Below are 26,633 nucleotides of genomic sequence, written 5' to 3' on the forward strand. Positions count from 1 at the left end.
ACTGCAAGACATGCCCAATCCCAAGAAGATTTACAAAGCACTGCTCACTATTGCGTCCGGATAGCCCTGTTCTGTGTAATTACACACTTCCAGCGTTTGGGCATTTTTTTTAAACCCTGTTTAGGTTTTCCAGGAGGCTCAACACCCAGGATAACAACAAACTCCTACCCAGTATTCTACATTTGAAGCATTTACATTTACATCCATCTCCCCAAAGCTCGTCTGGGTTCTGAGCGGCCACAGTGACCCCCCCAGACCACAACAGCCAATGCAAACCAGCACCTGATGTTTTCACATCCAAGAGTAACTAACAAGAGGTTTTGGGGAAATGTTCAACAACTCCAAGCAGCAGCAAGTCCCAGTTTGGTGGTGGTAAGAGCCGCTTGTTCACACCTGCAAATGCTTGTGCACATTAAGAGCCGCCCCCTTCCCCGAAATCCCCTGCTGTGCCCCAGCAGAGCCGGCTTTGCAGAACCAGCTCCCCTTCCCCAAAATCCCTGCTGTGCTCCGGCACCACCCTACATGGCTCCACCACCCAACGCACCAAACGTCACCATTCACCCCCCTTACTCTTCACTACCTGCCAGGACACCTTAAAAAAAAAATCCTACCTCTTCGTTTTATGCTTTTAAGATAAATTTTACCCTGATTCTACGATGTGAGTGCGCTCCTTGGCCTCTGCACACCCACCTCAGCCACATTCATTATTTCTCAATTTCTACAGGTTATTTTCGATCATCTCACGCGGTCCCTAATCAAGTCTCACTGAAGACCAGATACAGTGTCTACACAGCTTTCGGTTGTTCAATCTTATTTGTTCCTATGTACAGTTCACAAAGCCGCTCTCCTTCCACCGTCCCCCTGGTTTATGCTGCTGTTTCTTCACAGCCGGTACACCAAGGATTGTTAAATGCCAAATTCTATTTCAGAAGACACCTGTAGTTTCAGGAAACACAAACCAATTATGAAAAGGCTTCACCCTCCCGTGAGGTTTGGAGCTTCCTTGTTTTGCTGTGACACCCAGCGCCCCGCAGCAGAGCAGGCTGGGTGAACCTGCCAAAAGAACCGGGACTTTGTGTGGTCACCGATGCCACGGACGCGTCCGAGCGCCGTGAACCGGGGCGGGGGGGGGACGGTGCAGGTGGACAAGGGGCTCACACTGGGCTGTCTTGATCAAACACGCTCTGAGCTGCCCCAGGAAAACAGGCTCAGAGCCCCCGGCTGCAGAGGCTCCAAGAACTTCAGGAGAGCTGGAGCAACATTAATAAAAGTTGAGGTTTTATACAACGATCCCCCGCCACTTGTGGCCACCAGCCACCCAGTGCATGGGGACCCATCCCCTCGCTGCTGAGGGGAAGGGTTTTAATTACACTTTTACAGCAACGCCGCATAAACCTCCAGCCACATCTGAACGTGATTAACCCGTTCACAGAGCTTTAAATCGCAACCCCCACAACAGGTGGACCCTTGGGCCACCCGCCACGGGGCAGAGCCCGGCCCCAGGGACCCCCCATAGGGCCCGGCCCCAGGGTGCCCCCAAAAGCCGCGGCCCCAGGGACCCCCCCAAAGGGCCCAGGGACCCCCCAAAGGGCCCGGCCCCAGGGACCCCCCCAAAGGGCCCAGGGACACCCTCCCGGCGCCCCACAAGCCGCAGTCCCAGGGAAACCCCCGCACCCCCCGAGTCCCCGCGTTACCGGCGCTCAGCGGCCTCTTCTCCACGGCACCGCCGCCCCAGCGAGAAACCGAAAGAGCCCGGAGGCCCCGGAGCCGCCGCCACGGGGACCCCCCAAGGGGCAGGCGGGCCCGGCGCACCCCCTCCCGAACCTCCCCCCCTCCGGGCCCCTCCGAGAGCTCCCGCCCCCGCCCACCCCGCCGCCTCAGGCCGGCCCGGTCACCCGGAGCCGCGCTACGGAACAAAGGCGGCGCTGCGGGCGGCGCGGGGGCGGCCGGGGCCGGTCGCGGCGCTCACCGGGCGGGCAGCGCGGCCGCGCCGCTCCAGGCCGCTCCCGCGGTGCCGCCGCCTCACGGGCCGGGAAGCTGCGTCACAGCCCGCTCCGCGCGCCTCCCAGCCGCCCCCGCGCCGCGCCGCCGCCCGCCCCATTGGCCGGCCCCGCCCCAGCGCTCACCGCTCATTGGCTGCCGCGCTTTGAAAGCGAGGCAGCTCCCCCCGCCTCGTCTCCTCGGGGGATTGAGAGCGCTTCTCACTGATTGGGTGAAGTGTTTCCTGACGTCGGCCGCGCCTTGAGCGACGATTGGCTTGACTCGCGCGGGGGTGGAGCTAATGCTGCGGAAGGGTCCAGAACGCCGTGCCTTAGCACCGCCCAACATCCGGGGCGTTGGGGGGGGGGGTGGGATTTGTCCCGAGCGGTCCAATCCGTGGAGAGGCGCAGAGGGCGGGGCGGGGCGTCTTAAAGGGACCGCCAGGAGACGCGGGCGCTGCGGGGGCTTGGCCGGTAGGGGGCGCCCCCGGCGGGGCGGGCAAAGCCCCGTCGCGTCCCCGTCGCGTCCCCGTCGCGTCCCCGTCGCGTCCCCGTCGCGTCCCCGTCGCGTCCCCGTCGCGTCGCGGTGTCGCGGCGGCAGGAGGGGGCGGGCAGGGGGCGGGGGCGGGGGCGGGGGCGGGGCCGCGGCGGCAGGAGGGGGCGGGGACGGGGGCGGGGCCGCGGCGGCGCTGCCGGGTCGGACATGGAGCAGCGCGGCGGGGGCTGAGCGGTGCGGGCCGGGGCGGGTTTGGGGGGGCACGGCGCTGGGAGGGCTCTGGAAGCGGGGGGGGCTCACACCGAGGGGGGGTATCGGGGGAGTGTGGGGTGCCCGGGGGGGGGAGGTCTCTGGGGGCATGGGGCAGGTGGGGGGGCTCCAGGGGATGTGGGGTGCCCAGGGGGGTCACAGCGCTGTGAGGTCCCCGGGGGGGTCTCAGGAGGATTTGAGGTCCCCGGGGGGGTCTCAGGGGGATTTGGGGTCCCCGGGGGTTCTCAGGAGGATTTGAGGTCCCCGGGGGGGTCTCAGGAGGATTTGGGGTCCCCGGGGGGGTCTCAGGGGGATTTGGGGTCCCCGGGGGGGTCTCAGGAGGATTTGGGGTCCCCGGGGGCTCTCAGGAGGATTTGGGGTCCCCGGGGGCATCTCAAGGGGATTCGGGGTCCCCAGGGGCTCTCAGGAGGATTTGGGGTCCCCAGGGGGTCTCTGGGGGATTTGGGGTCCCCGGGGGATCTCTGGGGGATTTGGGATCCCCGGGGGCTCTCTGGAGGATTTGGGGTTCCCGGGGGGTTTCTCAGGAGGATTCGGGGTCCCTGGGGTTTCTCAGGAGGATTTGGGGTCCGCAGGGGGTCTCTGGGGGATTCGGGGTCCCCGGGAGTTCTCAGGAGGATTTGGGGTCCCCGGTGGGTCTCTGGGGGATTCGGGGTCTCTGGGGGCTCTCAGGGCTGTGGGGGGTCCCTGGGGTGTCCGTGGGGGTCCCTGGGGTGTCCGTGGGGGTCCCTGGGGTGTCCGTGGGGGTCCCTGGGGTGTCTGTGGGGCAGGGCAGACTCAGTCGTGACACAAAAGATTTCAGTTTATATTTGCCTGCTTTGGGCAAGACCCCCAGGAGGGGCCAGTCGGGGGCTCCTCTTTGGGGACAGCGGGGACACCGTGTCCCCCCAGCTGTGAGGCCACCCCCCCCCGTGACACCGCGTGTGTCCCCAGCTGAGCCCGCAGGCAGGTGCCAGGGCCCCCCAGCCCCGTCCTGCCCTTCAGGTGTCCCCTGGGGCTTGGGGACACCGGGGGAGGGCAGCCGGGGGTCCCGCTCCCCCGTGGATCTGCCCTTTGGCTTTGTGCTCATCCTGCTGATGAACCCCCCAAAAGCAGCGGCACAGCCCGGGGGGCTGAGCGGTGTTTGCTGTACCCCTGGGTGCTGGGGAGGGGCCGGTCCCTGCCCGGGGGGGCTCCGGTCGCTGGGGGGACACCCCTGCCCAGACAGCTCAGTGGCGTCCCAGGGCTTGTCTGTAAATCAGATTTGTCCGAGCGGGCGTGAGGTGAGATCAGGGCCAGGAGCTGGACCGATGATCCTTGTGGGTCAATCCAGCTGAGGGCGTTCTAAGAGCAGAACGGCACAGCCCCTCGTTTGGGCGGCTGGGGGGACCCCTGGGACCAGAGGGTATGGGACCAAGGAGAGGGGAGTGAAGGACGAGCAGCCGGGGCTGAGGTGAGAGCTGGGGCTGAGCTGGCGCGGAGCCCAGGCTCCATAACCCGCCTGTCCTGACTTGCCCGACGCGGTGAGTCACGGTGTTATCGCGGTGCAAGGTCAGGGGTCCTGATCCTGCAGCCAGGCGCTGTCAAACAAACCTGTTTGTAAAGGTGCTGAGTGCGCAGAGGGGCGGTGCTGGGGGCGGCTGCGGCGTGATGGTGGTGGGGACAGTGCCCTGGGTGGGGGGGATGCGGGGACAGGTCACAGCACCGCGGGCAGCGTGGAGTCACATCCAGATGGAGTCCAACCATAACCCATCCCTGTCCCTGCCCCATGTCCTGAGAACCTCCTGTCCGTCTGTCCAGCCCTCCAGGGCTGGTGACTCCAGCACTGCCCTGGGCAGCCTGTTCCAATGCCCCACAGCCCTTTGGGGAAGAAATTGTTCCTAAATCCAACCTCAACCTCCCCTGGCGCAACTTGAGGTCGTTTCCTCTGCTCCTGGCGCTTGTTCCTGGGGAGCAGAGCCCGACCCCCCTGGCTCCAAGCTCCTTTCAGGCAGTTCAGAGCTCAGAAGGTCTCCCCTCAGCTCCTGTTCTCCAGCTGAACCCCCAGGTCCCTCAGCCACTCCCATCACATTGTGCTCCAGCCCCTCACCAGCTCTGTTCCCTTCTCTCCACTCGCTCCAGCACCTCAGGGGTTTTATTGGCGTGCGGGGCCCAGAACCGTCCCCAGCGCCGCGGGGTTTGTCAGCGCTGTCCCGTGCAGCGCTGAGCCCAGGAAAGCTCTGGACGGACGAGTCCCACGCAGCAGAGCTCACGTGCCGTTCCAGATGGGCCGCGCGGGTCGCTGCTCTGCCTGCGGGAACGTGCGTCCCTGCCCAGGGCTGCACCTCGCGGGACGACACAGAATCCCCACCAAACTGTTGGTTTGCTCGCAGGTCCAGCAAGATGTTACAGGTGCCGCTGCCCCTGGACCGCGACGGGATCCTGTTCCGGCTCCGTTTCACCACGCTGGCCCTCGGGACTGTGTTCTGCCCGCTCTTTGGGTTCCTCTTCTGCGTCATCTGGTCTCTGCTGTTCCATTTCCAGGAGACGACGGCGACTCACTGCGGGGTAAGCAAAGCGTCCCCAAAGCTGTGGCTGCGGGGTGGCAGGGCTCCTCTCTTCTTTTGGGCTTTCCCACCAGAGCTGTTACAGGATCTTGAATGAGCTGCTTCATTTTATTGTATTTGTGACGTCCTGGGACTGGGAACGGAGGTTTCGGCTCTTTAGAAGGGACCTCAGGAAGTACAGAGGGGTCAGGCTGGTGTCTGTAATTATGATAAAGAATAAAACTGGTGAAGCTGCGGATAAATATACTATCTTGTGGAAGAGTTAACCAGCTTCTAGAAGAGGAATTTTTGCCCCTTGTGTCAGAGGAAGCACAAACATGTGTGGGGAGTGCGGGTTAAGGGGGACCCCCTGGGTTTCCACAAGGGCTGACGTTGGGTTCTTTCCCAAGGCACGAGTGTGGCGGAGCCGCTGGGGACAGCTGGGAAGAGGGGGCAGGAGCAGGCGGGGGCCTCCGCAGCGGGAGGTGACAACGGGCTGGGAGCGGGGAGAGGGGAGACAGGGACCTTGGGTTGTGTTCAGCCTGGGGAGGGACCCACTGCACCCTCTGCCCGTGCGAGGAGGAGAATACAGAATTGTTTTGGTGGGAAAGGACCTTTAAGGCCATTGAGTCCAACCATCCCCCAGCCCTGTCCCTGCCCCGTGTCCTGAGAACCTCCTGTCCGTCTGTCCAGCCCTCCAGGGATGGCGACTCCAGCACTGCCCTGGGCAGCCTGTTCCAATGCCCCACAGCCCTTTGGGGAAGAAATTGTTGCCAGATCCAGCCTCAACCTCTCCTGGCGCAACTTGAGGCCGTTTCCTCTGCTCCTGGCGCTTGTTCCTGGGGAGCAGAGCCCGACCCCCCTGGCTCCAAGCTCCTTTCAGGCAGTTCAGAGATCAGAAGGTCTCCCCTCAGCTCCTGTTCTCCAGCTGAACCCCCAGGTCCCTCAGCCGCTCCATCACATTGTGCTCCAGCCCCTCACCAGCTCTGTTCCCTTCTCTCCACTCGCTCCAGCACCTCAAGGCCTTTCTTGGCGTGAGGGTCCCAGAACTGCCCCAGGGTTGGTGGTTTGTCCCCCCAGGTCCCAGCACAGGGACGGTCACTGCCCTGGTCCCGCTGGCCACCCCAGTGCTGGCACCAGCCAGGATGCTGGTGGCCGCTTGGCCACCTGGGCCCACGCTGGCTCATGTTCAGCCGCTGCCACCAACACCCCCAGGGCCTTTTCCAGCCGCTGTTCCCCAGCTGCAGCGTCCATGGGGTTGGTGTGACCCGTGACGTGGGGGACGCTGTGTGGAGGTGGCAGGTTCAAGGCACCCACAAAGGAGCTGGTTCCTCTGGCCGAGAGCGGCTGAGCTGAGGGTGGATGGTTTTGTGTGGGGCCCAGGGGAGAACGAGTGGGATCAGGGAGGAGCGGATCACCTGCTCTACAGTGACTCTGGTGGCCCGGGATGTCCCCGGGCTGTGACGCTCTGGAGGTTGGGAGTTTGTTCCGGGCTGTACTGATGGTTTTCCGTGTTCCCCACTGCGCGTTGTTTTCCCACTGTTGCTGGCAGTTCTCTCTGCTAACACACCCTGCGCCCTTCCCTCCTCTGTCCCCAAACTGGGGGGCGGGGGAGACGGGAGGGACCACAGCTGAGCAAAGGGAAAGAATAAGGGTCAGAAATGTTAAGCTAAGACACCCGAGGGGATCCTGAGCAGGGCAGCCCAGCGCATGGGGACTGTCCCCGTGGGGCTGGGGACAGCGTGGGGGGCCGGCTGGTCCTGGGGGGTGAGCCAGGGTTGCTGCCCTGTTGTGTGTCCTGGCTTTTGAAATGGGAATAAACTTATTCAGAAAAAAAAACAGTTTTAGCATCTTGGAGGGCTATGAATACTCTGCCCTGTGAGGCCCCATCTGCAGAACTGGGGCCAGTGCCGGGCTCCCCAGTTCAAGAAGGACAAGGGGTCACTTGAGAGAGTCCAGGAGGGACATGAAGATGCTGAGGGGTCTGGAGCATCTTTGTGTGAGGAGACACTGAGAGAGCTGGGGCTCTGAGCTGGAGAAGAGAAGCTGAGAGGGATGTGATCAATGATCAATATGTCAGGGTGGGTGTCAGAGGATGGACCAGACTCTGTTCAGTGGTGCCCAACGCCAGGGTGAGGGGCAACGGGCACAGACTGAAACACAGGAGGCTCCATGTGAACATGAGCAGAACCTTGTGTGCTGGGAGGTGCCGGAGCCTGGCCCAGGCTGCCCAGAGCGGGGGTGGAGTCTCCTTCTCTGAGACATTCAAACCCCCTGGGATCCTGCGTGATCTGCTCCGTGACCCTGCGTGATCTGCTCCGTGACCCTGCGTGATCTGCTCCGTGACCCTACATGACCAGGTGGGGCTGTGGATCTACAGAGATCCCAACCAGCCTGGGATGCTGTGATGCTCACCATGCTCCCTACTCCTGTCCCACCAGCCGCTGTCTCTCTTCCAGGTCCCGAACTACCTCCCCTCCATCAGCGCGGCCATCGGGGGCGAGACCCCCCAGCGCTACGTCTGGCGTCTCTGCATCGGCCTCCACTCCGCCCCCCGCTTCCTGGTGGCCGTCGCCTACTGGAACCACTACCAGAGCTGCCACTGCTCCCACCCGCGCTACCTGCGCCTCTGCCACTGCAACCTGCTGCTTAGCCTGCTCGAGAACTTCGCCCTCCTCGTCCTCACCTACGTCTCCTCTTCCGAAAACTATGGTAGGTGTCTCCTCCCGCGCTCTGCGCTTGCTGTGGGGCGCTGGTCTTGCTGGCGGCTGGTGAGGCTTTGCGGAGCTCTGCTTTGCCACGGCGTTTTGGAATTAGTTAGTTTGGAGAGAAAACAAACAGCAAAACTAAAGAAGTTGTATTAAAGTTAGTGTTTATGTAGCAAAGTTATGTCTGTAATCATAGAATCTTGGAATCACAGAATCATTCTGGTTGGAAAAGCCCCTCAAGATCAAGTCCAACCATAACCCACCCCTGTCCTGCCCCATGTCCTGAGAACCTCCTGTCCGTCTGTCCAGCCCTCCAGGGATGGTGACTCCAGCACTGCCCTGGGCAGCCTGTTCCAATGCCCCACAGCCCTTTGGGGACCAAATTTTCCAAATACCCATGTTTTTCACCAAATTCTTGGCTGCTGATAAGTGGTTGAAGCCGTAGGCTGAATTTTAATGTCCAGCCTTGGATCAGGCTTTAGCGCTCGGTTCCCACTTGCATGCCAGGGCCACGTTTAACGTGTCCCAGCACAGCTCCGCAAAGGCAGGAGCGCTCGTCCCCACCGTCCGCTCTGTCTCCACTGCTGAGCTTTGGTTCTAGTTCCGCACCGGCCTCCAGCCCGCGCTCTGTTCCAGCAGCACTCTCATACCCTCCTACAGAATTGTCTGGGTAAAGTTTCCTGTGTTGGCATGAAAACAAAATGAGAATTTTTCAGGTTAAATCAACGTGTGCAAAATACAGACACGCAGTAGGCTGGGAAATGCCCTTCGCCCTCATGGTCTCATCGGAGATGACGTTTGTCTCTTCGCAGCAAGGGAGGTGAGATGGGGGGTGGGGATGCAGCTGGGACCAGCTGGAGAACAGGAGCTGAGGGGAGACCTTCTGAGCTCTGACCTGCCTGAAAGGAGCTTGGAGCCAGGGGGGTCGGGCTCTGCTCCCCAGGAACAAGCGCCAGGAGCAGAGGAAACGGCCTCAAGTTGCGCCAGGGGAGGTTGAGGTTGGATGTGGGAACAATTTCTTCCCCAAAGGGCTGTGGGGCATTGGAACAGGCTGCCCAGGGCAGTGCTGGAGTCACCATCCCTGGAGGGCTGGACAGACGGACAGGAGGTTGTCAGGACACGGGGCAGGGACAGGGCTGGGTTATGGTTGGACTTGAGCTTGAGGGGTTTTTCCAACCTGAATTCCCTGATTCTATGATTTTATACTGCAAGTATCCTCCTGCTTGCAATGGGCGAGGAGAACAAGCTCTGGGAAGGCAGATGCGTGGGGGTCGGGAAGCGCTGTAGCTGCTTGGAGCAGCAGCCTGGAAGCAGATTGTGGCCACAGGGACCCCCAGATGTGCCTGTGGGGCTGGGGTCCAGCCCCAGTGCAGATGACGGGGCGGGTGGTCTCTGAGGCTCCTCCAGCCCCTGCTGCCATCAGGGCAGGGTTTCCTATTCACAGAGCAGAGCAGGCGCAGTCCTGCCTGCTGCTGCAGTGGCTGTTTGGAGACGTTGCATCTCTCACACCAAAACAGCTCATATCCAGGAAAACCGGCCGAAAAGTGCGTGAGCGCAGCGCCCTTGGGTTGCTCAGGCAGCTGGTGGCTCTGTGCACGCTGCTTGTTGTCCCACTCCCAGCTGCTCCTGTCTCGCTGTGCAGCGGTTGTTGCCTCCTCCTCTCTCAGGAGCTGTGCCTGAACAGTCCCGGCTGGCGCTGGCGCTGAACACGAGTGTTCGGTGCTCACGGGCTTCCAGGGACCTGCAGCTGGTGGCTTCAGGGCTGCGGTGTCATGAGCAGCATCCAGGGACCTGTCCTGGTCCATAGTGGAGCCCAGTGAGCTGGGATGGCTGGACATAGGATCACAGAATCGTTTTGGTTGGAAAAGCCCCTCAAGATCGAGTCCAACCGTAACCCAGCCCTGTCCCTGCCCCATGTCCTGAGAACCTCCTGTCCGTCTGTCCAGCCCTCCAGGGATGGTGACTCCAGCACTGCCCTGGGCAGCCTGTTCCAATGCCCCACAGCCCTTTGGGGAAGAAATTGTTCCCACATCCAACCTCAACCTCCCCTGGTGCAACTTGAGGCCGTTTCCTCTGCTCCTGGCGCTTGTTCCTGGGGAGCAGAGCCCGACCCCCCTGGCTCCAAGCTCCTTTCAGGCAGTTCAGAGATCAGAAGGTCTCCCCTCAGCTCCTGTTCTCCAGCTGAACCCCCCAGGTCCCTCAGCCGCTCCATCACATTGTGCTCCAGCCCCTCACCAGCTCCGTTCCCTCCTCTCAACTTGCTCCAGCACGTCAAGGCCTTTCTCGAGCCCTCAGGTGATTTTGGTGCCACTGGTGCCGCCATTTTGTGCGCTTGAGGTGATTATGGTGCCGCCATTTTGAACCCTGAGCTGAGGGGCCCAGAACTGCCCCAGGGTTGGCGGTTTGGCCTCCCCAGGTCCCAGCACAGGGACGGTCACTGCCCTGGTCCCATTGGCCACCCCAGTGCTGGTCCCAGCCAGGATCCTGTGGCCTCTTGGCCACCTGGGCACACGCTGGCTCATGTTCAGCCGCTGCCACCAACACCCCCAGGGCCTTTTCCAGCCGCTGTTCCCCAGCTGCAGCGTCCATGGGGTTGGTGTGACCCAGCGCAGGACCCGGCATTGGCCTTGTTGCCCCTCAGACCATTGGCCTCAGGTCCCAGCACAGGGACTTGCTGCCCTGGGCCTGCTGGCCACACGTGAACCTGCACCGGGCAGAGCTGTGGGCTCCAGGGGTCGCTCCTGTCCCGCTCAGCTCCCTCATCTCCTCCTGGCACTTGTCCTTCACATCCCATCACACCCCTCCTGCCGGTGTCCCCAGCTGTCCCCACCACGGCAGGAGACCGCAGAGCAGCCTGCCCATGGGACATCAGCGTGGGAGCGTCCCCTTAGACATCCCGCTGCTCATTTGGGGTTCGGACACCCCGAAGGTCACGGTCACACGAGTGGCGTGGGGCTCTGCGTGGGCAGAGCGGGGTGTGGCGGCGCCAGAGCCGCCCGGAGCCGAGCCTGACCCGCCTTCCTCAGCGCCTTGTTCCGGGCTAATCCTGGCTCCGTGGGGCAAGTTCCAGCCCCAGCCACGGGCTGGGCTTAATCATCTCGCAGGGCACTGCTCCCGGCTTCTCTTCCCCACGGCTCCTCGCAAACAGAAGCTCTCCCACGAAACAAACCCGCTGCTCCTGCACACAACCCGCCCTTCGGCAGGCTGAGCAAATACAGCTTGGGAAGGCCGCGAGGAAGAAACCCACAGACAGGAGTTATTTACATGCAATAATCCAGTAGTCCTTAACATCTCTCTATACAGACAGGCTCTTTATATGTACAGGCTGCTAAAGGGATCTGAATGAAGCTTATCCCAAACGCAGAAGGAAAATACAAAAAAGCCTCAATAATTCACTTGAATTGTGGTGGTTTCCCGTCCCCCGGTATCGAGAGGGGCGGCGGGGAGGACAGTTTCTGCTGTTCAGGTGGCTGGGAATTCAGCTGGGCTTCAGTTCCTGGAGAAGAGGCTGCGAAACTCTTCTAAACAGAGCATTTGATTGAAAATATTAATGACTCAGCTGGAGCTGCACGGGCTCGGTGGGTTGGTCTCTGTGCTGCTCTGGCTCCGCGTTGCTCGGTGCTGCCGACGAGCCTGATGACAGTGGCTGATTGGCAGGTGGATAGTGCAGGAGGCCAGGAGATGGTCCTGCCTGGGTCCTGGACCGGCTCCCTCTGCAAACCCCACTCTGTGCCTCAGTTTCCCCGTCCCTAGAGCCACAGTGGTGACGCTGAGCTGCTCTGGCGGTGCCCGAGGTTCACGGCTGTGGGGGCGATGGGGACTGTGCACCCCGACACCCCTGGCACCCCGGGATAAATCCCCCAGCAACTGGCACGAGCGGCTTTGTCATTGACCCCCCTTCCCTGCAGCTGCCCCCTGCGAACACCCTGGTCCCCACGCTGCTGCCCACGCGGGGGGCGCAGCATCGAATCAAACCTAAAATCTGGCGGGTGCTGGGACCCTGAGGCTCGCGCCCTCCCTGCCCCTGTGCTCGGGGTTAACAGGAAACCTGTTGTCTCGTTGATTCAGCAATCCACGAGAACGCCTTCATCGTGTTTATCACGGCGGCGCTGGGCCACATGCTCCTGACGTGCGTCCTCTGGAGAATGACTAAGAAACACACAGTAAGTCCCGAGGTACAGACACTTTCCTTTCTTCTCGGCGCTGGGGCTGGGGAGGGGGCTCGGGGGCGCTGGGCGGCTTCGGCTGTCGCTGGCTCACGAAATAACCATCACCGGGGGGGAAGGGAGTTAATACCACCAGGGAAACTGGGAAGCATCGTTACCAAAATCCGTGATTTACCGAAACAAAGTGGGGAGGAATCTTTCAGTTTCCTGTTTTCTGGTTTTCGCTTAGAGCTGACATTTGAAATACCTCACTGGGGTTCCTGACCCCTTCTCCATGCCCCGGGGTGCCCATGTCTGAGCTGAAATGGGGTTTTCTGTGCTGGGAATGGGGGAGCTGCTGGTCCCATGGGCCGGGGCGGCTGCCAGCACGGGCAGCAGATGCTGTTACCCCTTTGAGCAAGAAGTTCAGCAGGACAGGGAACTGCTGGAGAGAGTCCAGCGCTGCCACCAAGATGCTGGAAGGAGTGGAGCATCTCCCGTGTGAGGAAAGGCTGAGGGAGCTGGGGCTCTGGAGCTGGACAAGAGGACACTGAGGGGGGACTCATTCCTGGGGATCAATATGGAAAGGGGGAGTGTCAGGAGGATGGAGCCAGGCTCTTCTGGTGACAACCAGTGACAGGACAAGGGGCAATGGGTGCAAACTGGAACACAGGAGGTTCCACTTGAATATGAGGAGAAACTTGTTGGTGGTGAGGGTGTCAGAGCCTGGCCCAGGCTGCCCAGGGGGTTGTGGAGTCTCCTTCTCTGCAGACATTCCAACCCGCCTGGACACCTTCCTGTGTAACCTCATCTGGGTGTTCCTGCTCCATGGGGGGATTGCACTGGATGAGCTTTGAGGTCCCTTCCAATCCCTGACATTCCGGGACTCTGAATGCTGCGCTGGGGCTGCGGGTCCTGGTTGCGTGAGGGGCCACTGGGCTCGGGGGGTCACTGGTCGTGTGTGGGTCAGGCAGAGGATCCAGCCGGCGGTTCTGGCTCCATCGCCTGGATGCAGCTTTGGTGCCGTCCTGGTTTGTGGCGAGTGCTGGGCCGTGGCACCGGCACAGCTGCGGGCAGGGCAGGACGCTCGGCTTTGAAATTCCATACGTGGAATCTGCTTGTGGGGTGTGTGAGTCCCTGAGCGCTCGGCTGTGCCCGGGTCTCGGGGTCCCAGGACCTCGCTGCCCTTTGTCCCTCAGTGAGGGTGTGGAGCTGCTGGAGAGGGGCCAGAGGAGCCCCAGGAATGACCCGAGGCTGGAACAGCTCTGCTGGGGACAGGTGAGAGAGTTGGGGTGTTCAGCTGGAGAACAGAAGCTCCGGGGAGACCTTAGTGCGGCTTTTCCGGACTTAAAAGGGGCCCATAAGAAGGATGGGGACAGATTTTGAGCAGGGCCTGTTGTGACAGGACAAGGGGTGATGGGTTAAACTAAAGGAGGGAGATTCAGGCTGGAAACGAGGAAGAAATTGTTGCCCCTGAGGGGCTTTCACCCAAGATCACATTAGGAAACACCATGAGCAAAGTCCCATGGGCGAGGGTGTGACCCGCTGTGCCCTGCTGCCACCTGGCAGCGCTCGTACCCGCAGGTCACCGTCCTCTGCCACGTCACCCGCTGGGGCTGGGGCGTCACCCGCGGCCAAGGAGCTGCGGGATGCAGACGGGAGGTGCCGGAGGGCTGGCCAGAGCCTGTCAGAGTCACAGAGGTTTGGGTTGAGGGACCTTCCCAGCTCCCCCAGTGCCCCCCCTGCCATGAGCAGGGACATCGTCACCAGCTCAGGGTGCTCAGAGCCCCGTCCAGCCTGGCCTGGGATGTCTCCAGGGATGGTTCATCCACTTGCCTGGGCTGGGCGCAGTGGTTAAGCCGCATTGTCTCTGGCCATGTGCCACAGTGAGCGAGGTGGCAGCTTGTCCTCGTCACCCTCTGCCCGGTGACGCTCACGCTGGGCACACGTGTCCTGGTGCACGTGCCCAAACCCCCAGCAAAGGAACCTCTGTCCTCTCGGAGTGTGTGTCAACCATGGCACATCCCTGGGTGGGCAGGGAGGGACAGGGATAGAAACACAGAGTCATTTTGGTTGGAAAAGCCCTTCAAGGTCATTGAGTCCAACTGTTCCCCACCCCTGGTGCTGCCCCATGTCCTGAGAACCTCATGTCCGTCTGTCCAGCCCTCCAGGGCTGGTGACTCCAGCACTGCCCTGGGCAGCCTGTTCCAATGCCCCACAGCCCTTTGGGGAAGAAATTGTTCCCACATCCAACCTCAACCTCCCCTGGCGCAACTTGAGGCCATTTCCTCTGCTCCTGGCGCTTGTTCCTGGGGAGCAGAGCCCGACCCCCCTGGCTCCAAGCTTCTTTCAGGCAGTTCAGAGATCAGAAGGTCTCCCCTCAGCTCCTGTTCTCCAGCTGAACCCCCAGGTCCCTCAGCCGCTCCATCACATTGTGCTCCAGCCCCTCACCAGCTCCGTTCCCTTCTCTCCACTCACTCCAGCACCTCAAGGGTTTTCTTGGCATGAGGGGCCCAAAACTGCCCCCAGGATTGGCGGTTTGGCCTCCCCAGGTCCCAGCACAGGGACGGTCACTGCCCTGATGTCCTGGCTCGTTGTGCCACCATTTGTCACGGTGCCACCACCCAGCACAGCTCCCGCTGCCCTCCTGGGCGCTCCCTGCAGATGGAGGGCTCTGCCTGCCCCCCAAAGCCGATGTCCCCTGCGGGGAGGGGACCCTCCGGGCCAGCCCTGCAACCCGGCTCGTGTGTCCTCACAGCAGCTGCTGCGGGGCCGTGTCGGCAGATGGAGCTGTGGCCCAGGGCGCGAGGGCGACGGGCGAGCTCCTCCCAGAGCAGCAGCACCCCAGGGTGACTGTCACGCTGGGGGGGTCTGGGCGAAGCGGCCGAGGGCTGGACACGCCACGGGGCGCGTGGCTCCGGCCGCATCCTTCGATAAGCTCTGCGTCCCCCTTATCGCCGCGCTGCAGATCTGCCTTGGCGCTCCGTCCCGTGATGCGCGAGGTGGCCGTGAATTGCTCCCACACGGCTCCTCCGGGGGCTCGTGGTGCTTTTGGGGCTCCTGGGGTTGCATTTGGGCTTCCTGGGGGTGCCGGGCTCGGCCCCGCTCCTGCGACCCCGCGGCTGCCGCCCGGAGGGGCTGCAGGGCTATTTTAGGGGAGGGCGCAAATTATCTCCTCTTGTGGGTCATGGCATCTTGGCACCGGGTTCTGGCTCCGTTCTTATCAGTTTTGGGGGGTTTTGTTACCCCCAGCCCTGGAGCCAACAGTGGCAGGAGGGGATGAATCAGGTCCCACAGTGCCTTGTCCTTCCCTTGTCTTTGTCTGAGGAAGCCACCAAGTGTCCCCGGGGGGGTTCAGGTCCTTTCACTCCAAAGCTGGGACCGTTTCTAGGACAGATGTGATGTGAGGGGCTGGAAGGTTGGACCTGGGGGTCCGTGCAGCTGAGTTTGGACTGGGGGCCGGGGCCAGCAGAGCCCTCCCCTGGCCCCGTGTCTGGAGCAGCTTTGTAGCAGCGCCAGAGGGGGCAAAGCTCCCTGGGTTTACCGGGGTTTCAGCGCCCGAGTGACGGGAATTGGTCTTGCAAAAGAAGCCTCGCTGGTGGGGCTGGTGTTGCAAGGGCCGCTGTGCAAGGGCAGGAAGGTGCTGGGGAACTTCCTAATGGGGAAGTACGGGCGGTTTCCAGTTGCAAGGCAGCAAATAGTGAGAAAAAGGAAAATAAAGCTCTGCAGGAGGGAAGAAAACAGCAAGCAGGGCGGGAGGAGGAGGGGAAGGACGAAGCAGGGAGAGCTCGGGGGAAAAGGGAATGGGGGCCGACGAGCGTCCGGCTCAATGCTGGTGGCCGGTCGCGGCCGCGTGGCCGTCCCCACCGTCACCGCTGCTCCGGGCCACCGCTCGCCCTGCCGGACCCTCGTGCCGCAGCCGGCCCGGCCACGGCGAGGACGCCGATGGTGCAGCCGAGCGGAGCGGTTTCACTTCTTGTTTGCAAACACGTTTCCCCCTGTCCCAGCCGCCGGCGTCGCCGGTGGCTCCATTTCAGCTGCCAGCCCAGCTGCTTCAGCGCCATCGGTGGGGGGTGGCTGTGCCAGCGCCGCCATCCTGCCCGTCCTGCCCGTCCTGCCCGTCCTGCCCGCGCTGCCGCAGCGGCACAGCCGGGCTGCGCTTCAACCGCGGCTGCGAGAACCACCAACGCGGCCTGGGAACCACGTGTTCTCACAGATCACAGAACCCCAGAGTGTGAGGGGTTGGAAGGGACCTCAAAGCTCATCCAGTGCAATCCCCCCATGGAGCAGGAACACCCAGCTGAGGTTCCACAGGAAGGTGTCCAGGGGGTTGGAATGTCTGCACAGAAGGAGACTCCACAACCCCCTGGGCAGCCTGGGCCAGGCTCTGCCACCCTCACCATGAACAAGTTTCAGCCCAACTCCTCGGCAGCACCGTCGCCAACCGGCAGCCTGTGGGGCGGTGGCAGCAGCTCACACAACCCTCTTTAAATATCCAGCCTAAGCCGTTGGTGCTGGGAGAGTTTGTCGTGGGGTTCAGCACCGAGCAGCCAGAAGCACATCGGGGGGAGCTGGGAGCGACGTGCAGCACGAAGCACGGAGGGTGCACTGTCCCCAAGGAGGGGACGGCTCCGTGAGCAGCGCTGGTGCTGGGGAGCTCCCAGGGGACCAGCTCTTGCATTTTCAATTAATGTCACTTTGCTACTCTAGTCTGTGTCCCCATCAGGAACTGGTGGGTGAGCCTCACAGGGTCCCTCTTCTTCCCCCCTGGGTGGGAGGCAGCAGGAGCTCTGTGCCGCTCGGCAGCGTCCTCCTGCCCTTGGCACTGGGTCTGTGGGGCTGGGGGCTCCCCTGGGACAGGTGACAGTGATACCGGGTGTGTTCCACAGGCTGGGAGCTGCGTGGGCAGCGGCCTGGGCTGGGGCTGCAGGGATGTCCCTGCCGGGGTGGGCTGGGGCAGCTGGTCCCTTCTGTCCCATCAAAGAATCATGGAATAGTCGGGGTTGAAGGACCTTCCCAGCTCCCCAGTGCCCCCCTGCCATGGCAGGGACATCGTCACAGCTCAGGTTGCTCAGAGCCCCGTCCAGCCTGGCCTGGGATGTCTCCAGGGATGGTTCAGCCACCACCTCTCTGGCCAACCTGGGCCAGGCTCTCACCACCCTCAGGGCAACAATTCCTTATATCCAGCCTCAATCTCCCTCCTTTAGTTTAAACCATCACCCCTTGTCCTGTCACAACAGGCCCTGCTCAAAAGTCTGTCCCATCTTTCTCATCAGCCCCTTTTCAGTCCGGAAAGGCCACACTAAGGTCTCCCCGGAGCTTCTGTTCTCCAGCTGAACAGCCCAACTCTCTCACCTGTCCCCAGCAGAGCTGTTCCAGCCTCGGGTCATTCCTGGGGCTCCTCTGGCCCCTCTCCAGCAGCTCCATGTGTGTCCTGTGCTGAGGACCCAGAGCTGGACCAGCACTGCAGGGGGGTCTCACAGAGCGGGGCAGAGGGGCAGGATCCCCCAAACCTGCTGCTCACGCTGCTGGGGATGCAGCCCAGGACACGGGTGGTTTCTGGGCTGCAAGCGCATGTTGCCGGCTCAAGTCCCATCTTTGACCCCCCAGCACCCCAAGTCCTTCTCCTCAGGGCTGCCCCCATCCCTCCATCCAGCCTGGACTGACACCCGGAATTGCCCCGACCCAGGCGCAGGACCTTGCACTTGGCCTTGTTAGAGCCTTGTTAGGCTCAGGGTTCCTGGGGAGGGAGGGATGCTCCGCTCTCCCTCTGTGTTTGCCAGGATATAAACCATCCTCCCCGCTTCAGTGTGTCCTCAGCATTTCACAGTCACTCGTCCCATTTCCTTGGGATTTTCTTATCCCTCTTTTTCCTTGCAGGGAGTGTGGAGGCTTCAGTCTCCTGCTTAGAGCTGCCAGCTCACCCCCAGGACACCCACTGGGGGGTCTCCTGCCCCCTGTCCTGCTGCGGGACCCCTGCGGGTGTCCCCATGGAGTGGCCACCTCGAGCCCCCCATGTCCTGCTGCACCCAGCACAGCGTTTCCAGCCGGGCAGGGAGGGGATTGTCCCCTCTGCTCTGCCTGGGGCGGCCTCACCTGCAGCATTCACTGTGTGCAGGGCTGGGGACACAGGGTAAAGGAGATAGAGCTGCTGGAGAGGGTGCAGAGGCCATGGAGCTGGTGAAGGTTTGGAGATGAAGCCGTGTGAGGGGCGGCTGCAGTCCCTGGGTTTGCTGAGCTGGAGCAGAGCAGCCTGAGGGCAGAGCTCATGGGCTGCAGGTTCCTCAGCAGGAGCAGGAGGGGCAGGCTGAGCTCTGCTCGGTGACAGTGACAGAGCCCAGGGAACGGCAGCAGATGTGCCAGGGGGGTCAGTGGGACATGGGGAAAAGGTTCTTCCCCCAGAGGTGCTGGACACTGAACAGGCTCCCCAGGGAGGGGTCACGGCCCCAACCTGTTCAACAAGAGACTGGACACCGTCCCCAGACACACGGGGTGACCTGTGGGGTGTCCTGTGCAGGGACAGCATTGGACTCCATGATCGGTGGGTCCCTCCAGCTCAGGACACTCTGTGGTTCTATGGGTTCCCACCGTGTCACCCTGACCCCTGGGCCCAGCCTGACCCAGGGTTATAGAGCCCAGCGGATAATTAGAGGAGTGGATAATCAGCTGTTAATCCTGTTAATGCTCAGCGCAGTGCCCGGGGGGTGACGCCTGCAGGGTGGCTGCTGACAGCGGCCGGTCCCCAGGGCTGCGGGGCCCTGTGTGCTGACAGAAGCCAGTGTTGCTGAATGGAGGTTTCTCAGCAGCGGCTGTTCTGAAATCCGCTGCCTTTGGCTGCTCCTCAGGGAACGTCCCCGCAGCAGCGCAGGCAGGACACACAGCCACAGCGGCGACAGGCAGGGGGACCATGGGGGGACAATGGAGCTGGAGCGTTTCCCCGGCCCTGGGGTGGGAAGAGGCGACAGGAACGGGCCTGTCTGTGCTTCAGGTGCCTCATGGGAGCCCTGGTCACTGCCAGTGCTGAGCACAGAGTCACCGAGGTTTGTGTTGGAGGGACCTTCCCAGCTCCCCAGTCCCCCCTGCCATAGCAGGGACATCGTCACCAGCTCAGGGTGCTCAGAGCCCCGTCCAGCCTGGCCTGGGATGTCTCAGGGATGGTTCAGCCACCACCTCTCTGGCCAACCTGGGCCAGGCTCTCACCACCCTCAGGGCAACAATTCCTTATATCCACCCTGAATCTCCCTCCTTTAGTTTAACCCATCACCCCTTGTCCTGTCACAACAGGCCCTGCTCAAAAGCCTGTCCCCATCTTTCTCATTGTCTCCTTTTAAGTACCTCCCAGTGCAGCACGGTGCAGTGCCGTATGACACAATGCAGTGCCGTGCAGTGCAGGGCAGTGTGGTGCAGTGCTGTATCACACGGTGCAGTGCTGTATGACACAGTGCAGTGCTGTATGACATAGTGCAGTGCTGTATGACACGGTGCAGTGCTGTATCACACGGTGCAGTACTGTATGACACAGTGCAGCGCTGTATCACACGGTGCAGTGCTGTATGACACGGTGCAGTGCTGTATGACACAGTGCAGTGCTGTATCACACGGTGCAGTGCTGTATGACACAGTGCAATGCTGTATCACACGGTGCAGTGCTGTATGACACAGTGCAGCGCTGTATGACACGGTGCAGTGCTGTATGACACGGTGCAGTGCTGTATCACACGGTGCAGTGCTGTATCACACGGTGCAGTGCAGGGCAGTGTGGTGCAGTGCTGTATCACACGATGCAGTGCTGTATGACACGGTGCAGTGCTGTATCACACGGTGCAGTGCTGTATCACATGGTGCAGTGCTGAATCACACGGTGCAGTGCAGGGCACTGTGGTGCAGTGCTGTATCACACGGTGCAGTGCAAGGCAGTGTGATGCAGTGCTGTATGACACAGTGCAGTGCTGTGTGACACAGTCCAGGGCAGTGTGGTGCAGTGCTGTATGACACGGTGCAGCACTGTATGACACGATGCAGTGCTGCATCACACGGTGCAGTGCTGTATGACACAGTGCAGCACTGTATGACACGATGCAGTGCTGCATCACACGGTGCAGTGCTGTATGACACGGTGCAGCACTGTATGACACGATGCAGTGCTGCATCACACAGTGCAGTGCTGTATGACACAGTGCGGTGCAGGGCAATGTGGTGCAGTGCTGTATCACACAGTACAGTTCTGTATCACACGGTGCAGTGCTGTATCACACAGTGCAGTGCAGGGCAGTGTGGTGCAGTGCTGTATCACACGGTGCAGTGCTGTATGACACGGTGCAGTGCTGTATGACACGGTGCAGTGCTGTATCACACAGTGCAGTTCTGTATCACACGGTGCAGTGCTGTATCACACAGTGCAGTGCAGGGCAGTGTGGTGCAGTGCTGTATGACACAGTGCAGTGCTGTATCACACGGTGCAGTGCGGTATCACACGGTGCAGCGCAGGGCAGTGTGGTGCAGTGCTGTATCACACGGTGCAGTGCTGTATCACACGGCGCAGTGCGGTATCACACGGTGCAGTGCAGGGCAGTGTGGTGCAGTGCTGTATGACACAGTGCAGTGCTGTATGACACAGTGCAGTGCTGTATCACACGGTGCAGTGCTGTATGACACAGTGCAGTACTGTATGACACAGTGCAGTGCTGTATCACACGGTGCAGTGCGGTATCACACGGTGCAGCACAGGGCAGTGTGGTGCAGTGCTGTATCACATGGTGCAGTGCAGGGCAGTGTGGTGCAGTGCTGTATCACACGGTGCAGCACAGGGCAGTGTGGTGCAGTGCTGTATCACATGGCGCAGTGCGGTATCACGCGGTGCAGTGCTGTATGACACAGTGCAGTGCAGGGCAGTGTGGTGCAGTGCTGTATCACATGGTGCAGTGCAGGGCAGTGTGGTGCAGTGCTGTATGACACAGTGCAGTGCTGTATGACACAGTGCAGTGCTGTATCACACGGTGCAGTGCTGTATCACACGGTGCAGTGCTGTATCACACGGCGCAGTGCGGTATCACACGGTGCAGTGCTGTATCACATGGTGCAGTGCGGTATCACACGGTGCAGTGCAGGGCAGTGTGGTGCGGTGCTGTATCACACGGTGCAGTGCGGTATCACACGGTGCAGTGCTGTATCTCATGGTGCAGTGCTGTATCACACGGTGCAGTGCTGTATGACACGGTGCAGTGCTGTATGACACAGTGCAGTGCAGGGCAGTGTGGTGCAGTGCTGTATGACACGGTGCAGTGCTGTATGACACGGTGCAGTGCTGTATCACACGGTGCAGTGCTGTATGACACAGTGCAGTGCAGGGCAGTGTGGTGCAGTGCTGTATCACACGGTGCAGTGCTGTATCACACAGCGCAGTGCGGTATCACACGGCGCAGTGCGGTATCACATGGTGCAGTGCTGTATCACACGGTGCAGTGCAGTATCACACGGCGCAGTGCTGTATCACACGGCGCAGTGCGGTATCACACGGTGCAGTGCTGTATCACACGGCGCAGTGCTGTATCACACGGCGCAGTGCTGTATCACACGGTGCAGCGCTGTATCACACGGCGCAGTGCTGTATCACACGGCGCAGTGCTGTATCACACGGTGCAGCGCTGTATCACACGGCGCAGTGCGGTATCACACGGTGCAGTGCTGTATCACACGGTGCAGTGCTGTATGACACAGTGCAGTGCTGTATCACACGGTGCAGTGCAGGGCAGTGTGGTGCGGTGCTGTATCACACGGTGCAGTGCTGTATCACACGGTGCAGCGCTGTATCACACGGTGCAGTGCTGTATCACACAGTGCAGCGCTGTATCACACGGCGCAGTGCGGTATCACACGGTGCAGCGCAGGGCCGCTGCCGCTCTCCTTGCTGCCGCTTCTCAGCGCCGCCGTTTCCGCCCTTGCCGTGGGATGAAAACAAGGCTGTTTGTGACCCGCGTTTCCGCTGTGAAACCCCACAGGCCGCCTCGGCCCCGGCGCCTTGTTGTTTCGCTCGGGGCTGGCACCGCCGCTCGCCCCACCCGCCCCAGCGCCCTCCCTGCTCCCGCTGCGCCAGCCCTGAACCAGGGGGTCCGGGAGGACAGGGACAAGGACGGGGACAAGGACGGGGACAAGGACAGAGGCCCTCGGCAGCCGCGGCAGGAAGGGACCGGCCTGGGGGACGGGGCGGCGCTGGCCTCACGTCCCCGATGGCGAAGGCGGCGGCCGGGCCGTCCTTCCTCTCTGGGTTTTCCTCCCCGCGTGACCTGTTTGTGCTGCCGGCAGCTTTCTGGGGGTAACGGAAAGTGTGATGGGGCAATTGAAATTTTCCTTGTTCTCAGCAGTCCCTGAAAATGGGAGGTTTTTGTCACGCGTGAAACGTCAGATGAGGGGGAAATTCCCCTCCCACCCAGAAACGGGAGTAACAGCCGGTGGCTGGGCTGGTATTTGGCAGGACGAGGGGTGATGGTTTAAACTAAAGGAGGGAGATTCAGGCTGGACATGAGGAAGGAATTGTTGCCCTGAGGGTGGTGAGAGCCTGGCCCAGGTTGGGCAGAGAGGTGGTGGCTGAACCATCCCTGAGACATCCCAGGCCAGGCTGGACGGGGCTCTGAGCAACCTGAGCTGGTGACGATGTCCCTGCTCATGGCAGGGGGAGCTGGGGAGGTCCCCCCAACACAATCTATCCTAAGATTCTACCCCTGGCCCCGTTGCATGGGGGCCCGTCCCCTTTTCCACCCTCCCTGTCCTGGGGCTTCGTGTGCTGGGACCAGGGCCAGGGGCTCCATCCTGCGCTGGGCTGGAGACACCAGGGTCTGCCCCACACACCCAGGTGCACAGTGGGGGTTCCTGTGCCATGGAGTCCCCACACACACTGGGGGTGCGGGGAGGCGGCAGCCCCGTGCTGCCCTTCCGCCCATTGTGCTGCTGGAGGGCCCCACCAGCGCCAGGGTGGCTCGTGCAACGTCTCCAGCGCGGCACCCGTCCCTTGATGTGGTTTCCTCCTCCCCGGCACAGTTGCGAGCGAGGGCGTGCAGCACCCAGTGGTGAATTCCCCGCGCTGGGGCGGTTGGGCAGCGCCCGGGGGAGCCGGAGCCACCTGCAGCCGCCCCATCTGCAGCCAGAGGATCTACCGTCTGGTAGAGCCGTTGGCCCTGTTTTGGGGGCTGCGAGAGCCCCGTGTGCACCCCAGCGGCACCGCAGCTCCTGCCTCCGCGGTCACCTGCGTTCACACAGCAGCCCGGGCTGGTTGTGCCCTCTCTACATCCCCAGTCCCCCCTGCTCATGCAGGGTCACCGAGCAGATCACACAGGGTCACCGAGCAGATCACACAGGGTCACAGAGCAGATCACACAGGGTCACCGAGCAGATCACACAGGGTCACCGAGCAGATCACACAGGGTCACAGAGCAGATCACGCAGGGTCACAGAGCAGATCACACAGGATCCCAGGGGGTTTGAATGTCTCAGAGCAGGAGACTCCACCCCCGCTCTGGGCAGCCTGGGCCAGGCTCCAGCACCTCCCAGCACACAAGGTTCTGCTCATGTTCAGATGGAGCCTCCTGTGTTTCAGTCTGTGCCCGTTGCCCCTCACCCTGGCGTTGGGCACCACTGAACAGAGTCTGGTCCATCCTCTGACACCCACCCTGACATATTGATCATTGATCACATCCCTCTCAGCTTCTCTTCTCCAGCTCAGCAGCCCCAGCTCTCTCAGTGTCTCCTCACACAAAGATGCTCCAGACCCCTCAGCATCTTCGTGTCCCTCCTGGACTCTCCAGTGACTCCTTGTCCTTACACTGGGAGCCCAGCACTGGCCCCAGTTCTGCAGACGGGGCCTCCCAGGGCAGAGCAGAGGGGGAGGAACAACCTCCCTGACCTGCTGCCCATACTCTTCCTCACACACCCCATGTCCCATTGGCCTCTTGGCCACAAGGTCACGTTGGTGGCTCGTGGTGTCTCTGGGGTTGTGTGTTTTGTTGGCGTCAGGCACCGCTGGAGGCCCCACAGCCCTGCGACCGCTCACTGGCTACGGCAGCGAGTCCCCGCGGGTGGGAGCTGCTGTCCCGCGTGGGGACCCCGGGTGGCCACTTGGGTTGTCTCCATGTGGGTGTGACCCCTGCGCGTGTCCCCAAGTCACAGCCCTGCCAAAGCCACCAATGTGGCCCACGGTCCTCACCCGGGTGACTGTGCCCAAGGAGCCGGGGTGCACAGGGGTCCCAGGGCAGAGCATCGCTGCGCTTGGGGGTGGCAGCTCCAGTGGGTCCGGTGGCCGCAGTGACCAGGGCTGAGGAGCTGGTGGCTCCAGGGCAGGCACCGGGTCCGGCCAGGGCTCTGACCCAACTCTTGGGCTCTTCCAGGAGCGCAAGTCATATAAGTGGAAGCAGCTGCTCTTCTTCTTCACCTTCATCACCTTCGCTTTTGCCGTGTGCGTTTACTTCCACCACAACTGGTACTGCGGCCCCGGAGGTAAGAAGGGCCGGGGCAGGGTTGCGTTCCCCCCGCAGCGTGGCTGCGCCAGGGGGAACACGCGCGGGGAAGTGACCGGGGTGATGCCTTGGTGCCAAATCCCAGGCAGAGGCCAGGGGAGCTCCCCCGAAACGGACGGTGCCCACCGCCCTTCTTCCACAATCCCCTGCCCCATCCCCGCCCCATCCCCGTCCCATTCCGCCCCATCCCATCCTACCCCATCCCCATCCCACCCCCGTCCCATTCCACCCCATCCCTGTCCCATCCCCATCCCATCCCCGTCCCATTCCGTCCCATCCCCGTCCCATCCCCATCCCATCCCCATCCCGTCCCCGTCCTATCCCCGTCCCATCCCCGCCCCACCCCCGTCCCATTCCGCCCCATCCCCATCCCATCCCCGTCCCATCCCCGCCCCATCCCCATCCCATCCCATCCCACCCCATCCCCATCCCATCCCCGTCCCATTCCGCCCCATCCCCATCCCATCCCATCCCACCCCATCCCCATCCCATCCCCGTCCCATTCCGCCCCATCTCCGTCCCATTCTGCCCCACCCCCGTCCCATTCCGCCCCATCCCCGTCCCCCCGGGGAGGTCCCCATGGGATCCCGGTCTCCTGGGGCACACGTGGAGGTCGTTCCCCTCACCCGCTGTGTCCCACCAGTGTACACCGTCTTCGCCTTCCTGGAGTACCTGGTGGTCCTCTCCAACATGGCCTTCCACATGACTGCCTTCTGGGACTTCGGCAACAAGGAGCTGGTGGTGAGCTCGCTGCTGGAGGACAAGCACTTCTAGGCGGCCGCGCTGCCAGGGGGCTGCTCCTCCGGGGGAGCAGAGACCCCCTCCCCTCCCTGTCCCGCTGCCCCCGGGGCCGGGGTGTTTGCCATGGAGCTGCTGCAAGGATCCCCGTGGTCCTGGGCCCACAGGTGTCTGCGTGGTCCCTGGCTGTGCCTGGAGCTCTTACAGAGGGGCTGGGGGCTCTCACTGGGGACCCTCGGGGCCGGTGCCCCCTCCCTGGCTCCCTGATGACTGCGGGATGGGCAGGAGCGCAGAGGAGGGAGCAGGTTCCTGCTGCCCGGTTGTGCGGAGGATGCTCCGGCGGAGCGGGGCGCTGGTCCCGGCGGAGCGGGGCGCTGGTCCCAGCAGAGCGGGGCGCTGGTCCCGGCGGAGCGGGGCGCTGGTCCCGGCAGAGCGGGGCGCTGATCCCGGCGGAGCGGGGCGCTGGTCCCAGCAGAGCGGGGCGCTGGTCCCGGCGGAGCGGGGCGCTGGTCCCGGCAGAGCGGGGCGCTGGTCCCGGCGGAGCGGGGCGCTGATCCCGGCGCCCCGGGGCGCTGGTCCCGGCGGAGCAGGGCGCTGGTCCCGGCAAAGCGGGGCGCTGATCCCGGCGGAGCGGGGCGCTGGTCCCAGCAGAGCGGGGTGCTGGTCCCGGCGGAGCGGGGCGCTGGTCCCGGCAGAGCGGGGTGCTGGTCCCGGCGGAGCGGGGCGCTGATCCCGGCGCCCCGGGGCGCTGGTCCCGGCGGAGCAGGGCGCTGGTCCCGGCAGAGCGGGGCGCTGATCCCGGCGGAGCGGGGCGCTGGTCCCAGCAGAGCGGGGCGCTGGTCCCAGCAGAGCGGGGCGCTGGTCCCGGCGGAGCGGGGCGCTGATCCCGGCAGAGCGGGGCGCTGGTCCCGGCGGAGCGGCGTGCTGCTCCCATGGCACGGGGTACCAGCCTGGCCCCGAGGTGCAGAAATGACTTTCCAAGCTGTGAGGTTGTAGAGAAGGTGTGTTTATTCAGTGCAGGGTAATTCCTCCAGGCTGTGGCGGATCCCCAGGCTGTCCCAGCCCTGCCCCTGCTCCCCCTGGCTGCTCTCACGGTTCCCCCGCCAGGCTGGGAGCCCTTGGGCAAGCTCCCCACAAGGGCTGGTGGCCTTTCGGGCCTGGACGCTGAAGGCAGCCTGGGGAGCGGCAGCGCTGGCGGCCCCTGCGCCTCTCTGGCTGAACCCCAAAGCGGAGCAGCCACCCCTTTGGGGGTGCAGCGATGCTGCTGCTGACCCAGAACAAGAGATGGGG

General features: G+C 62.5%; 2 protein-coding genes across 7 annotated transcripts in view; one reads left to right on the forward strand and one right to left on the reverse strand.

Annotated features, from left to right (window-relative positions):
- NUP98 (nucleoporin 98 and 96 precursor) overlaps positions 1 to 2,108 on the reverse strand; it is a 50,799-nt gene extending 48,691 nt beyond the window's left edge. Inside the window, exon 1 of the mRNA XM_082048488.1 lies at positions 1,970 to 2,108. The gene's annotated coding sequence lies outside the window, so the exon portion shown is untranslated. The remainder of the gene's footprint in view (positions 1 to 1,969) is intronic.
- A 547-nt stretch (positions 2,109 to 2,655) lies between these two features.
- Positions 2,656 to 25,395, forward strand: PGAP2 (post-GPI attachment to proteins 2). Of its 6 annotated transcripts, none has more exons than XM_082049122.1 (6): positions 2,656 to 2,709; positions 5,094 to 5,268; positions 7,706 to 7,958; positions 12,023 to 12,129; positions 24,477 to 24,585; positions 25,249 to 25,395. In XM_082049122.1, exons 2-6 carry the CDS (start codon positions 5,104 to 5,106, stop codon positions 25,377 to 25,379), a joined length of 765 nt encoding a protein of 254 aa, XP_081905248.1. In that variant the 5' UTR covers positions 2,656 to 2,709; positions 5,094 to 5,103; the 3' UTR covers positions 25,380 to 25,395. The 6 variants fall into 6 exon arrangements, with proteins under 6 accessions (XP_081905248.1, XP_081905251.1, XP_081905250.1 ...); XM_082049125.1 differs by having other exon boundaries at positions 12,023 to 12,117; XM_082049124.1 differs by lacking the exon at positions 2,656 to 2,709 and adding an exon at positions 3,500 to 3,687.
- The last annotated feature ends 1,238 nt before the right edge of the window (positions 25,396 to 26,633 follow it).

The sequence above is a fragment of the Streptopelia decaocto genome, assembly GCF_964273445.1.
Source record: "Streptopelia decaocto genome assembly, chromosome: 1".
Taxonomy (NCBI): Eukaryota; Metazoa; Chordata; class Aves; order Columbiformes; family Columbidae; genus Streptopelia; species Streptopelia decaocto.

Coding starts and splice junctions, on each gene's coding strand:
- PGAP2 (XM_082049122.1), top strand. CDS start 5,104: ATGTTACAGGTGCCGCTGCCCCTGGACCGCGACGGGATCCTGTTCCGG. Junction 5,269..7,705: donor CGACGGCGACTCACTGCGGG/GTAAGCAAAGCG, acceptor TCTCTCTTCCAG/GTCCCGAACTACCTCCCCTC. Junction 24,586..25,248: donor CTGGTACTGCGGCCCCGGAG/GTAAGAAGGGCC, acceptor GTGTCCCACCAG/TGTACACCGTCTTCGCCTTC.